The following is a 12,678-nucleotide window of genomic DNA, read 5'->3' as shown; positions in this document are numbered from 1 at the left end:
AGAAATCACTCCCTTGCGACATAAGTGTAGAAGGGACGCTGGTCTTGGGAGAAAGGCTCTTGGAGGACCCAGACCGTGGAGAGCTGCTCCCGCAGTACAGACAGAGCTCTATGGCCTGCTCCAGAAGAAGGCAGTTTCCTGTGTCGAGGGGAGGAGGAGCTGTGGCTCACAGTCTCTGCTTTGCGACATAGTCCCGGGTTCAAGTGCTGACATCTACAGCCCAAAGGATCAAGCTGCAGGGGGTGTGCCCATCGGAGTGACTCAGAGGCCATACCGGTCAGAAGATGGCTCCAAGGTGATGGGCCCCAATTGAAGGCCGGTGTGAGGAGAACGGCGCTTCATGTGTTCACGTGAGCGTCTACCCAGCAGTCCCCAGCTCCACTGGGGTTTCAGGTAAGCAGGTGGTGGGTGTAGGGTTGCCAGCCTCCAGGTGAAGCCTGGAGAGCGCTTGGAATTACACCTGACCTTTGGACCACAGAGAGGTTCCCCTGGAGGACACGTCTGCTTTGGAGGGTGGACTCTGGCACTGTGCCCTGATGAAGCCCCCCCCCAGTGGTTGAGGCCCCCTATTTCCTCCCCCAGTTCTCCAGGCACTCCCCAAGGCTGACTTGCAGCCTTGGCTGGAGAAGGCCGTTGAGCTGAGCTGCTGGCGGTCAACAGAGGAGGTTTGTCTGCAGCCCTGCTGAGGACCCAGCCTGAGGTCCGAGGCAGGATCGACAATCAGAGCCTCTGACTGACTCTCCAATAGTTGGCTCCCTCATGGGTGCCAGGGGGCTCTTACCAGGGAACCGCAGTCTGATTGGTGGGCTTGCGGCAGGATCGGCCACGGGCCCTATCAGTTCAAGTGATGGAGGTAACCAATCACCAGCAGCTGCGGGTTGATCTTTTATTCATTGTATGTATAAATGGGGGGGGGGGGTCCTCGGTGTTGGTCCTGCCTCCTGTCATGCAACAATTGACCCTAACAAAAGATAAGGCCAAGCTAGAGGGGCCAGTGGTCCGACTCAGCCAAAGGCAGCTTTGCATACTCCATGTATGCTCAGAGGTCCTTTCCTCATTGCCTGATCACTCAGTCCTTCTGCTCTTACTGAAGGATGCCAGGGCTGAGCCGTGGTTCAAACCCAGCCCTGCTCCAAGGGTTAATTGTGCCCCTTATTTCCCTGGCCATAGATGAATGCTCTCCTGCGCCTTCGTAGGCCACTCCCACCTCCCTCCTGCAGAGGGTGCTGTGGGGAAGAGTCCACCGCCTCTGCTCACTTTGCCCCTCTGGAGCGTGTCGAGCTAGGGAGAGGCCAAAGAGATAGGGGCATGGACTGCAAGGAAAAGGTATTGACACTTCCGGTTTCCTAAGGAACAGAGGCTGGGTCCAGAGGCATCTAGAAGACCAATAAAGATTAATTCTGGGCAAAACCTTTCGTGAGCATTTATAACTTATTTAATTCAAGGAGAAATCTCTAATATTTTTTAAAGAAGATAGTTTGTGTTAATCTCAGTATGATCCCACTTTGTGACTCCTGCCTTTATGAAAATGACAATAAACCAGCTTCAAAAGACGACGTGACCCAACCTTGTGACTCTTTGAAGCAATTATTTGGGACAGTAATTAGGCATATAACACAACGAGCAGGTGACAACTCTGGACCGTCATCTTGGAGCCATCCTGGTGGCTGGTGTGGAGCCGGGCCCTGGAAGAGGCACCAGCTGGAACCCCTGCTCTGGGATGGCTTCTTCACTGCAATGTATGGGTTTATAGAAGCTATAAGCTTCTCCCTCCCGGCAGCTCTGGGCCCTCTAGTCCCTTGGGAAATTCATGCAATAGCTGTTTCAGAGTCCCAGCAACCGTCAAAAATACAGATTAAGACTGAGAGGGGATCTGATAACCAAGTTTTTAAAAGGGTGCCATGTGGAAGATGGAGCAGAATTGTCCTCTCTTGCCTCAGAGGGCCAGACCAGAACCAATGGGATGAAATTAATTCAAAAGAAATTCCGCCTAAACCTCCGGAAGTAGTTCCTGACAGTTAGAGCGGTTTCTCAGTGGAACAGGCTTCCTCGGGAAGTGGTAGGTTCTCCATCTTTGGAGATTTTTAAGCAGAGGCTGGATAGCCATCTGACGGAGAGGCTGATTCTGTGAAGGGGATGGCAGGTGACAGTGGAGGAGCGAGAGGGTTGTGAGTGTCCTGCATGATGCAGAGGGTTGGGCTAGATGACCCAGGAGGTCCCTCCCAACTCTATGATTCTATGAGCCCATTAATAGAAACACAATCCCCCCTTCCAGTTAATCTGTCTAAGAAATTCTCATCCCTAAAATAATAATCTATAGTTCCATAGGCCAGAGTGCCTTCTCTGGCCGCAGAGTTTCACATGCATGTATCTGATGAGGTGTGCCTGACCGCCCAGGATGGCACGTGGTTGGTCTTCGAGGTGCCCCAGGGCTCCAGCTGAGCAACAGGTGACCCACCTGGGTCCCTAAGGGTGCTGCTTGGGTCGAGGCTGCTTGGGGTTCCTTGGAAGCACAGGGGCAGGCAGGCAGGGAGGGGCCGTCTCCGGTGGGCAGAAGCCGCAGAACAAAACTCGGGACTCCTCGAAGACAAAGTTTTATTCCCTGGACTCAAACGTTGGTTTTGCACGCTCGAGCCTTGGCAACAGGTCCATTGAACAGTGGTGGGAAAGGAAGCACCGCGTCCGCATCCTGAACCCCAACCTCCCGGCGGGGCCTGGCAATCTCCCTGAATGGCCGCCGCCCTTCGGGCCGCTCCGCATGCAAGCTCTGCAGGACGCCGCGGCTGCCCCTGTCGGGTCCCTCCTGGCCCTGGGGGGGGGGGGAGGTCCCGGCAGCCCGGAGGGGCGCTGCGCTGGGCGGGCATCTCCCGGTCCCGCCGGGAGGGTGGCACCCCTGGGCCGTGCTCCTGCCCTCCGCCCTTTCCCCGTTGACTCGAAGCGCCCCCCCCCGCGCAGTTGGCCGCCGCAGCGCCCCTCCCCTTCCGCCCGGCCGCCGGAAGTGCGGGCCTCGCGGGCGGCGAGCGAGTGGGTCGGCCCGGCGGGCAGGAGCGGCGCGGCGTCGTCGTCGTGCGCATGCGCGCCCCCTAGCGCAGAGCGGCGCTGGTTCCGCCGCCGTCCGCCTGTCCGCCTGTCGCGCTCCTCTGGCAGCCGGGCGGGCGAGGGCGAGGGCGAGGGCGAGGGCGGGCGGCGTCTCCTCCTCCTCCTCCTCCGCCGCCGCCGCCTCCTCCGCCGCCTCCTCCTGCTCCTCCTCCTCGGCGTCCGCCGCCCGGCTGGGGGCTCGTTGTGGCGCGGGGCCCGGCCAGGCGGGGGCGACGCAGGGCCATGGCGGGGGGGGCGCCCGCCCAGGTGAGCCGCGCCGGGGGGGGCAGGGGAGAGGGCTGGTCCGCGGGGGGGGGCAGGTGCCGGGGGGGGCTGGCTGGCTGGCTGCTCCCGACCCCCCCCGTGGCCCTGCCTGTCGGGGGGGGCGGGGGCGGGCCTGGCTTCCCCCCCCCCCCCCCGCAGCGGCTTGTCAAGATCTGGGCAGCCCGACAGCTGGAGCGGGGAGAGGGGAGGGGAGGGGTGCTGCCTCCCCCCCCCGGCCGCGCTGTCAGGCGGAGGCCCCAGGGATGGAGCGGGGGGGGGGGCGTTTGTTGACATCGGGCTTTGTGTCCTCCTCCCCCCCGCCCGCGGAGGCCTGGCCGGAAGGCCCCCCGCCCCCCCCCCCCCGCAGCCGCAGCCAGCCCCGGCCCCCCGCCCCCCCCTTCGGCGGCAGGCCCTTTGCGGGGCGGGGGGAGCCGCAGGAGCAGGACCATGGCCAGTACCAGGCAACGAGCGGCGGCCCTGACAGCCGGCCGGGGGGGGGGGCAGGGGATGCGGCTGGGCTGGGCTGGGCTGGGCTCCTGCCGCCCTCCGGGGGGGCTCATGCCGGGGGCGGGGGGATGCGGGGGGGGGCAGGGGCCGGGCATCACCCTCTGGCCCTGGGAGAGGAACCCGGACTCCCCATCGCCAGGGGGGCCCTGCTGGGGGGGGGGCTGGGAAGACGTCTCCCTGAGCCCTTGCAGAGCCCTGCCCACATGCAGGAAGGCCCAGGCAGGAGGGGCTGACCCTGAGGGACCACGGCTGGCTTTCGTTTAAGGCCGGGTCCTCCCCACGCCAGGGCTGGCGCCGTTCAAACAGCAGCTTTCAATACACCCCCAATGCCAGCTCCTCCCCTAAGGCCGAAACCCTTATTTCTAAGGTCTTTTACTTATAATGTTGGGCAAAATAATGTGTGTGTGTGTGTGTGTGTGTGTTTTGAACCATGCATCATCAGTTGCAGCCATGTTGTGTAGCTTTTTCTGTATTCTGTTGTGGTCCTGCAGCTGTCACTTCCACATTTTCAGCACTCAGTGATGGTCGAATGCCCAGGTCTTTGGGCCCCAGAGAGACAGACCCTTGAAACTGTTAAAGGGATAAAGGGCTGCATGGCACCTTAAAGTCCAACAAACGCATTATGGCATCAGCTTTTGTGGATTAGACACCCACCCACCCACCCACCCACCCCTTGAGCAGGGCATGAAATGGGTTGGCGCATGTCAGATATAAAAGGTCAGGTCAGGCGTGGGTTCAAAAGGCCACGGCCAGTCCCGGGTGCATCTCCATCAAGTTCAGCACAGACCTTTGAAGGCATTCCTTAGAACAGAACTGGGCTGGAATTAATTGTCCTATTATTAATTAAATTTCTCTCCCACCTTCCCATGAGGCTCAGGGCATTTTACATAAAATGTGGGGATAGACATTAATAACAATAATAACTATGAGGACTGTGGCTGGTGGGTTCACAGCTGAATAACAGTTCTTATTACAACAATAACTTCTATAATTTCTAACACGAACCTGTAGGGAGGACAGATTGGGTTCAGATCATGTGGGGGATGTCTGGGGGGGGGACCAGCGGATGTTATTGAGTTGGTCAGCCTCAACCAAATGCCTGGTGGAAGAGCTCCCTTTTACAGACCCTGTGGAATTGTGGGAGTTCAGGAGTTGTTATCCTGTCTAGTGCGTGTAACTATTGTTGCTTTTCCATAAAATACTTAAATTACAAAAATATAATACAAAACAAAGCAATTAAAATTGGTGCTAAAAGCAACAAATCACTAAGAGTATCTGGCACAGGAGGTTTGACTCACACAAGCGTCTTCCCTTGAGAGATTGTGTTGGTTTTTATGGTGCCTTAGGATTTAAATGAATAAGGCCAGAAGCGGGGAGGTATTCCAAGTTCAGTTCTTTTCCAGATTTTTCCTCCAAAAACCCAAACTGTGCAGCCAAGTCCTTGCAGGCGGGCTCCTGCCTCTGGTCTGGGCATTCAGGGTGGGGCACTATGTGAGGCCACTGGCTTGAGAGGAGACGTGCTTTGGTTCATTAAATGCTGGAGACAAGCAGCAGGGAACAACTGACAGAGTGCTATGACCTGATCCCTCAAGGTGATTCATTGTTGTCTTCCATTCTGAGCTCTTCTGCTCATTTTAAATGTGCAGCACTTCTCTTTCGAGCCACCCTGTCGTTGGAGCTACCCACAACCTCACCCACCCTGTTCCTGCCATCAGTTTTGGTGTCAAAGAGTTATGGGTTGTGGTCAGTAACCCGCAAGCCAAACCACCCTCCAGGTGCTATGCGCATGACATTCCCATGCACACAGAATGTTTGTGCATGCACCCAGGAATTAAAAAGGCACTCCTACTAGAAATCTGTTGCAGAGTATATGCCTGGATATTCCCCATCTGCTGAGGAGTTTGCTGTTGACCAGCCATCAGACTCAGTTACCACCAGGAGGGAGAATTTACTGTGGGGGAGCTCAAGGAACATCCCCAAAGGACTGTGGGTTTTCGCTCTTCCCTTGGCAGAGGAGGCTGAGAAGTGAGCTTGCCTAATGAGGGCAGGACTGAGGTGGGACTTGAATCAGGGACTTCCTGGTGTCAGCCCCTGGCTCACATTCTCAGCGCTCCTGCTGACTCCCCATGGTAATTCCCAGCATTCCCAGAGTGAATGTAATTTGGCAGCCCCCAAGCAGTAAACGCATGAACCAGCTAAGGGAGAAGTTGCTGGTTGCTTGGGGGGGGGGGGGATGTTCTGGTTCTCTTGAAGTATTTGAAAGGTTGCCACTTAGAGGAGGGCAGGGAGCAGCTCCTGTTGGCAGCAGAGAGGACCCACAGTCATGGATTTAAACTCCATGGATATTTTAGGCTGACCCTGCATTGAGCAGGGGGTTGGACTAGGTGGCCTAGGTGGCCCTTCCAACTCTATGGTTCTGTGATTCGACACTCACTGTCTGTCTTTGCCTGCAGGCACCAGAACTGGACACGGAGTCTCAGCGGCTGCTACCACCTCGGCTCTTCACCAACTCTGACCGAACTTTTGAAAGAGAAACCCAGACGGCTGAGATTTCTCTGACCTTAGTAGCATCATTCCAAGCAATGGAGAAGAAAGTGGATTCTCATGCCACACGGCTGCTGGACTTGGAGGGCAGGACGGGGACGGCCGAAAAGAAGATCACAGACTGTGAAAAAACAGCTGTTGAAATTGGGAATCAACTGGAGAGCAAGTGGGCCGCCCTGGGGACCCTCATCCAGGAGTACGGACTGCTGCAGCGGAGGCTGGAGAACATGGAGAACCTGCTCAAGAACCGGAACTTCTGGATCCTGAGGCTGCCCCCGGGCTCCAAGGGGGACATCCCCAAAGTAAGCATGGCTGGTACTGCTGCAGAGGGGCAGGCATCCCCTCCAGCATCGTGGATGAGCATGCAGCTGCCCTTCCCTTGTGTTCTTAGGGCATGGATGGTGACAGGTGTCTCAGGGCAGGGTGGAGAGAGACTTGCTCCTGCATCTTAGGGTTGAGGGACCCCCGATGCCTCCAGCCTTGCTTCCTTTTCTCTTTGGCTGTTGTGAGCTCCTGTTCCTGGTGAGGGAGACATTGGTAGAAATGTCAGGTGTGCGGGAGGGAGCGGAGCAGGTGACACCAATTTGTCCCTGCTCAGCCTTCAGCTCTGGTTCCATTGCAGAGCATTCCGGGGGGAGGAGGAGGAGGCGAGCTGAATGGTTAGGCCACCCCTTGATGCACAGCTGTGGTGGAAGAGCCACACTTCTCCCAAGAGGACTGTCCTCTGAGTTTGCCCTTCCTAGGACGGATTGGCTCAAAATTTTTAGAATAAGAGTTGGGAAAAGAGAGTTGCTATTAATTAATTGCCATTGCTATTAATTTGAATAACTCCCTTGAGGTGGGAAGGTGTGTGTTGTTGAGTGAGGATTCCAGCTTCCATAGAACTAGTGGAATTTGGATTAAATTAGATTTGAATCTGATGGCTTGTGAAGGCATGGATCTGTACATTTATCAGATCAGGTCCTGCAGGTTTTGTTTCTGTGGAAGGACAGGACTGTTGATCCAGTGGAGGGCACGTGAGACTTGGCTGTGAGAGATTTGGGTTGAAATCCTACTTCAGCCATGAAATCCCTATTTGAACTTGGGCAAAATGCTCGTTCTCAGCCTTAATTGCCTATCTGTAAAATGGGCCCAGTCTTAACACATTTGTATCCTGCATATTTAGCTGTCTGCTCTAATAAATAAATCGATAAATAACACAAATTTAAAACAATCACAATAGTTAAACAGAGCTGATCTCTCCCATGCAGCAAAACAGTCCATGTTAAAACCAACAGTCAATCCATACCAGCACTATGGAACTGTCAACAGAGAAGTAGTGCCAAAAAACCTCAGTGACGGTGGCAAAATAAAAAGTCGTGGGCTAAATACCCATGTACATCAGCCCTGGTGGTCAGGCCAGGGAGGGTCCCTCCACTCCAGCCTCCCGTCCCACCCAGGGGCCAGCCAGTTCCTCTGCAGGGCCAGCCACAGGGCAGAGAGGCCGAGGCCTTCCCCTGAGAAGACCCTCAGAAGAGCCCTGCTGGGTCAGGCCAGGGAGGGTCCCTCCAATCCAGCCTCCCGTCTCACCCAGGGGCCAGCCAGATCCTCTGCAGGGCCAGCCACAGGGCAGAGAGGCCGAGGCATTCCCCTGAGAAGACCCTCAGAAGAGCCCTGCTGGGTCAGGCCAGGGAGGGTCCCTCCAATCCAGCCTCCCATCTCACCCAGGGGCCAGCCAGCTCCTCTGCAGGGCCAGCCACAGGGCAGAGAGGCTGACGCCTTCCCCTGAGAAGACCCTCAGAAGAGCCCTGCTGGGTCAGGCCAGGGAGGGTCCCTCCAGTCCAACCTCCCGTCTCACCCAGGGGCCAGCCAGTTCCTCTGCAGGGCCAGCCACAGGGCAGAGAGGCCGAGGCCTTCCCCTGAGAAGACCCTCAGAAGAGCCCTGCTGGGTCAGACCAGGGAGGGTCCCTCTAGTCCAGTCTCCCGTCTCACCCAGGGACCAGCCAGTTCCTCTGGACAGCCAACAACAGGGCATAGAGTCTGAGGCCTTCTGCTGATGTTGCCTCCGGCTCTGGGATTTAAAGGACAAGTACCTCTGAATATGGAGGCTCTCCTCAGACACCATGGCTAGTAGCCATTGAGAGACTTATTCCCCATGAATCTATTGTACCCCCTTTGAAAGCTGTGTTCTTGTGTGACCATCCCTACGTCCTCTGGCAGCCTGTTCCAAATCTATCCACTCTGAGTGAAGTAGCTCTTCCTTCCATCTGTCCTAAATTTACTGTCCACCAGCTTCACTGGATGCCCACATATTTGCCTGCTCACCCTGTTTGTGGAGGGCCTCAGTGTTGCCCTCCCTGAATAACTGGGTGCCACCCACAGTCTTGGCCACGGCACGACTCACCCCCAGTGCCAGATCCCTGAGGAGTCCGTTTGGTGGAGCTGATCCTTGTGGACACCATGGCTGACTTCCCTCCATTGGGAGAACTGCCCATGGATTCTTCCCGGGAGAACAGAAGCGTTGTAGCCTGGCACTAAACCCCAGTAGAGGACACATGACCACCCACCCACACACACACACACACCCACACACACACACACACACACACACACACACACACACACACCCTGTCCATCCAGGTCGGTCTTGTCTACTCAGGCTGGCAGCGGCTCTCCGGGTCTCCGGCAGAAAAGGATCTTCCACGTGGCTCGCTGATCCTTCTCGGTGGAGATGCTGCCTCGGGTTGGATGGGGACCTTCTGCAGGCCACACAGGGGCTCTTCCAGTGGATGGCAGGCAAGGCTTAAGAGGGGGCTGTCCCCTAGTGAGGAGGCCATGTCGCCGACTCACAGTTTGCTAGCAGGACGAAGAGGGGAACGAGGGACCTTCTGATGCGGAAGAACCTTGCCGTTTCTCCCCGCCCGCTGATCTTGGGTTCCGTGGCGGGGCCTAAGAGGGGCAGCGGTGGTTATGCGTGTGCCACTCTCGTGCCTCCAGGTGCCAGTGACGTTTGATGACGTGTCTGTCTATTTCAACGAGAAGGAGTGGGAGAAGCTGGAGGAGTGGCAGAAGGAGCTCTACAAGAACTTGATGAAGGGGAACCACGAATCGCTGATCTCTCTGGGTAACGTTGCATGGGCCACTTGCTGGCTGGACCGGGAAGCCCTCCTGCCCCTTTGGGTTCTGTGCCCCCCCCCCCCGCCACTTGCCTGGGCTCTGCCTCCAGCTGGCATCCTCGGCGTGTTCTGTTTGTGTGGTCCTTGCTCGAACGGTGTGAAGTCATGGCCTTGCTCGCCCCTCCAGGTATTCTCTAGGACCCCCTCTGCCCCCGTCTTTGCCCGATTTCAGCAACTACACTGATACGCAGCTTCAAGCTGTGGCGGGCTGAAGGGCCCTTTGCTGCCTTTGCGGGAGAGCCACGTGTGGCCACGTCCTTGGGGGGGGAAATGGAGACGCCTCCTGATCGGGGCCAAGCCACAAGAAGCCTGAGTAGGCCAGGCCAGGCTGATCTGTTCAGAGCTCGGAAGATAAGCAGGGACAGTGCTGGGATGGGAGACCACCAAGCAATGCAGAGACAGGCCGTGGGAAACCACCTCGGTCTGCCAGGCTAGCCTGACCTCGTCAACTCTCAGAAGCTAAGCAGGGTCCGCCCAGGTTAGGACTTGGATGGGAGACCCCACAGGGGAACTCAGTGGAGGCCAGCCTCGTGTGCACCTGCACAGATCTTGTGCAAACCACATGCCTGACCATCGGAAGCATGTGAGGGAATCAGAAGTACCTTGTTTCCAGTAATAGTTCTGTAACAGCCACGAAAAGCAGCAGGGATGTACGTGGACTCTGGGGATAAGCACAGTTGAAACAGCATTTCTGGTTTACAAAATCTAACCTGTGCCAGTGTGCTGTGGCCTGCCCCGCCCCGCAGGGCTGTTGTGGTTGTGAGAAAAGAGGAGGAGTGTCCGATCTAACCCTCTTTGAGTTCAAGCTGGGGGGGAAAGTGGGAAAGGAATAAACAAACGTGAAATGTGTGCATGCCCATAAAGTGTGTAATGAAAACAGGCTCTCCTAGGATTTTAATCTCCTGGATCGTTCCACCTTACAAAGTGAGGGAGAAATGCTTAGCACTCAGAGTGTTGTGTTGTTCTTCTAAATAAAATCAATAACAAGGGGGTCTTTTTGAAATTTATCCAAGATCCAAGAACCCTTCCATTCTGCACCCCAGGTGCTTTTATTCTCTTTTTCATTTGTTGAGACAAACCAGCTTTGCTTCCACATGAAAGAGCAGGATCACCAGTCCAGAGTCGGATGACCTTGACCTCGGTCCTTCCCTTCCGGATGGGTGCTTCCTGCAGGCTGTGTGTTTTACAAGCGGCTTGTTAAAGGGGACGATCCTCCCCCTCCCTCTCATCATCTGTCTCACCACCTCACACAGTTTAGTGGCTGTGGCTTTTTAATTGGGGAGGGGAGGTCATTGTTTGCCTTTGATCTAGGGGACAAGCGATTTAGGGTTTGTTCTTCAAGCTGTGCTCCCAAACAGCTTTTTAGGGTGACAGGCTGAGAGGGCGGGACCAGGCTCCTTTCCGATCATCTGTGGCTCCGATGACAATCCCGGCATGGCTTCCGGGGCCTGGAGGGCACGGGGAATCTTCGATGGGGGCAACATGGAACTTCGGAAGGGCCCCGGGTTTCGCCTTTCTGGCTTCCATTTCCTACAGAGGTTCGGTGGCTGCAACCTCCCACAAGCTCTGAGGTTGGAATTGTAGGGAGGGGGGCGAAGGGGCCATGCCCAGTGATCCTGACCTGGCAGCGCTCTGCTTCTCTTTCTCACACAGACTATGCAATTTCCAAGCCGGGAGTCTTGTCCCAGTCCGAGCCTCGTGCCGACTCGTGTCTGGGGGATGAGCAGGATTCCGAAGAACCAGGGAGCCTTCCGAATCCCACAGCAGGTGGGTGGGGCTGTTCAGGAGCAGGGGGCGTGTGGGATGGAGCAAGCTGCAGTAAGGGCCATTCTGCAGACTCGTTCCTGGGATGGGGGAGGGACTCAGCAACAGAGGCCAAGCGGTTATTGTAGGATCCGCGGACTGTTGAACCGTTGTTTCATGCACATTGTTCTTGCCACTCGACAGCCTGTGCACCGGGTGTCCCCCTTCTTGAACCTACTCAAGAGGTAGAATGACGCCTGTGTCCAGTGGTACTTTGAAGAGCAACAGTTTTATCCTGCTGCTGACTCAGCATGCTCCCAGAGCCTTAGGCTGGGGATGAGCTTTCATGTGCTCACTGGCACTGGGAGACATGGTGTGATGAGTACAGGGCCACAGGCCACAAAGGGCTTCCAAAGGGACAGCCAGTGGGGGGCAGCAAACACTATTTGTCCCCCCAGAGCAGACACAAGCAGAGGGACCGCCTCCCCGCCTATGCCCCCAAAAGAGCTCTGCGCTCTACTACCACCAACCAGCTAAGGATCCCTGGCCCTAAAGAAGTCCGTCTGGTCTCGACCAGGGCCAGAGCATTCTCTGTTCTGGCCCCTACCTGGTGGAACGAGCTCCCAGAAGAGATCAGGGCCCTGACGGAGCTTAAACAGTTCCGCAGGGCCTGCAAAAAGGAGCTCTTCCACCAGGCATTTGGCTGAGACCAGACATAATCAACAGCGACCAAGGGCCCCTGCTCCCCCCCCACCCCCCCCTCAGAATTCAATAAATAAACCACCCCCCTCAGAATCCCATCAATAAGCCCTGGACCTGTTTGTAGTACTATATTGTTATACCGTTATATTGTGCTGTTATTTTGGTTACAATTATTAGTTATCAGTTATACATGTTACAGACTGTTTTATGTATTGTTCTCTGTTATGATGTAAACCGCCCTGAGCCTCCGGGGAGGGCGGTATATAAGTATGATAAATAAATAAATAAATAAATAAACAAAGCAGATGCCGACAAGCAGGCACCCGAGGGCCCCTAGCTCCATCTTCCCAGCCTCTGCTAGCCATGCTTGCTTTCCTCCAGCCCGGGTGAGAGTCTCCAGGAGTTCAGATCCTTTTGCGTCTCTCCCTCGGGTCCTCACTGTCTCCTGCAGCCGGGAGAAGTTTTCAGAAATGAATATTCTCTGGGACCTGGGGGACCATTTGGGGGTTGCTAGGAGTTCGATCCCAGCAGCCGGCTCAAAGTCGACTCAGCCTTCCATCCTTCCGAGGTGGGTAAAATGAGGACCCAGCTTGCCTCTGGGGGGTAAACGGTCATGACTGGGGAAGGCACTGGCAAACCACCCCGTATTGAGTCTGCCATGAAAACGCTGGAGGGCGTCACCCCA

General features: G+C 56.2%; 1 protein-coding gene across 1 annotated transcript in view; it reads left to right on the top strand.

The window, feature by feature from the left end:
* Positions 1-3,064: 3,064 nt before the first annotated feature.
* ZNF777 (zinc finger protein 777) overlaps positions 3,065-12,678 on the top strand; it is a 38,909-nt gene continuing 29,295 nt past the window's right edge. The window contains exons 1-4 of the mRNA XM_077304171.1: positions 3,065-3,345; positions 6,303-6,695; positions 9,370-9,496; positions 11,202-11,315. Of these exons, the coding sequence (XP_077160286.1) occupies positions 3,322-3,345; positions 6,303-6,695; positions 9,370-9,496; positions 11,202-11,315 (658 nt within the window). The 5' untranslated portion in view covers positions 3,065-3,321. The remainder of the gene's footprint in view (positions 3,346-6,302; positions 6,696-9,369; positions 9,497-11,201; positions 11,316-12,678) is intronic.

The sequence above is a fragment of the Paroedura picta genome, chromosome 11 (assembly GCF_049243985.1).
Source record: "Paroedura picta isolate Pp20150507F chromosome 11, Ppicta_v3.0, whole genome shotgun sequence".
In the NCBI taxonomy this organism is placed as follows: Eukaryota; Metazoa; Chordata; class Lepidosauria; order Squamata; family Gekkonidae; genus Paroedura; species Paroedura picta.
This window is presented reverse-complemented; position numbering and strand designations above follow the sequence as displayed.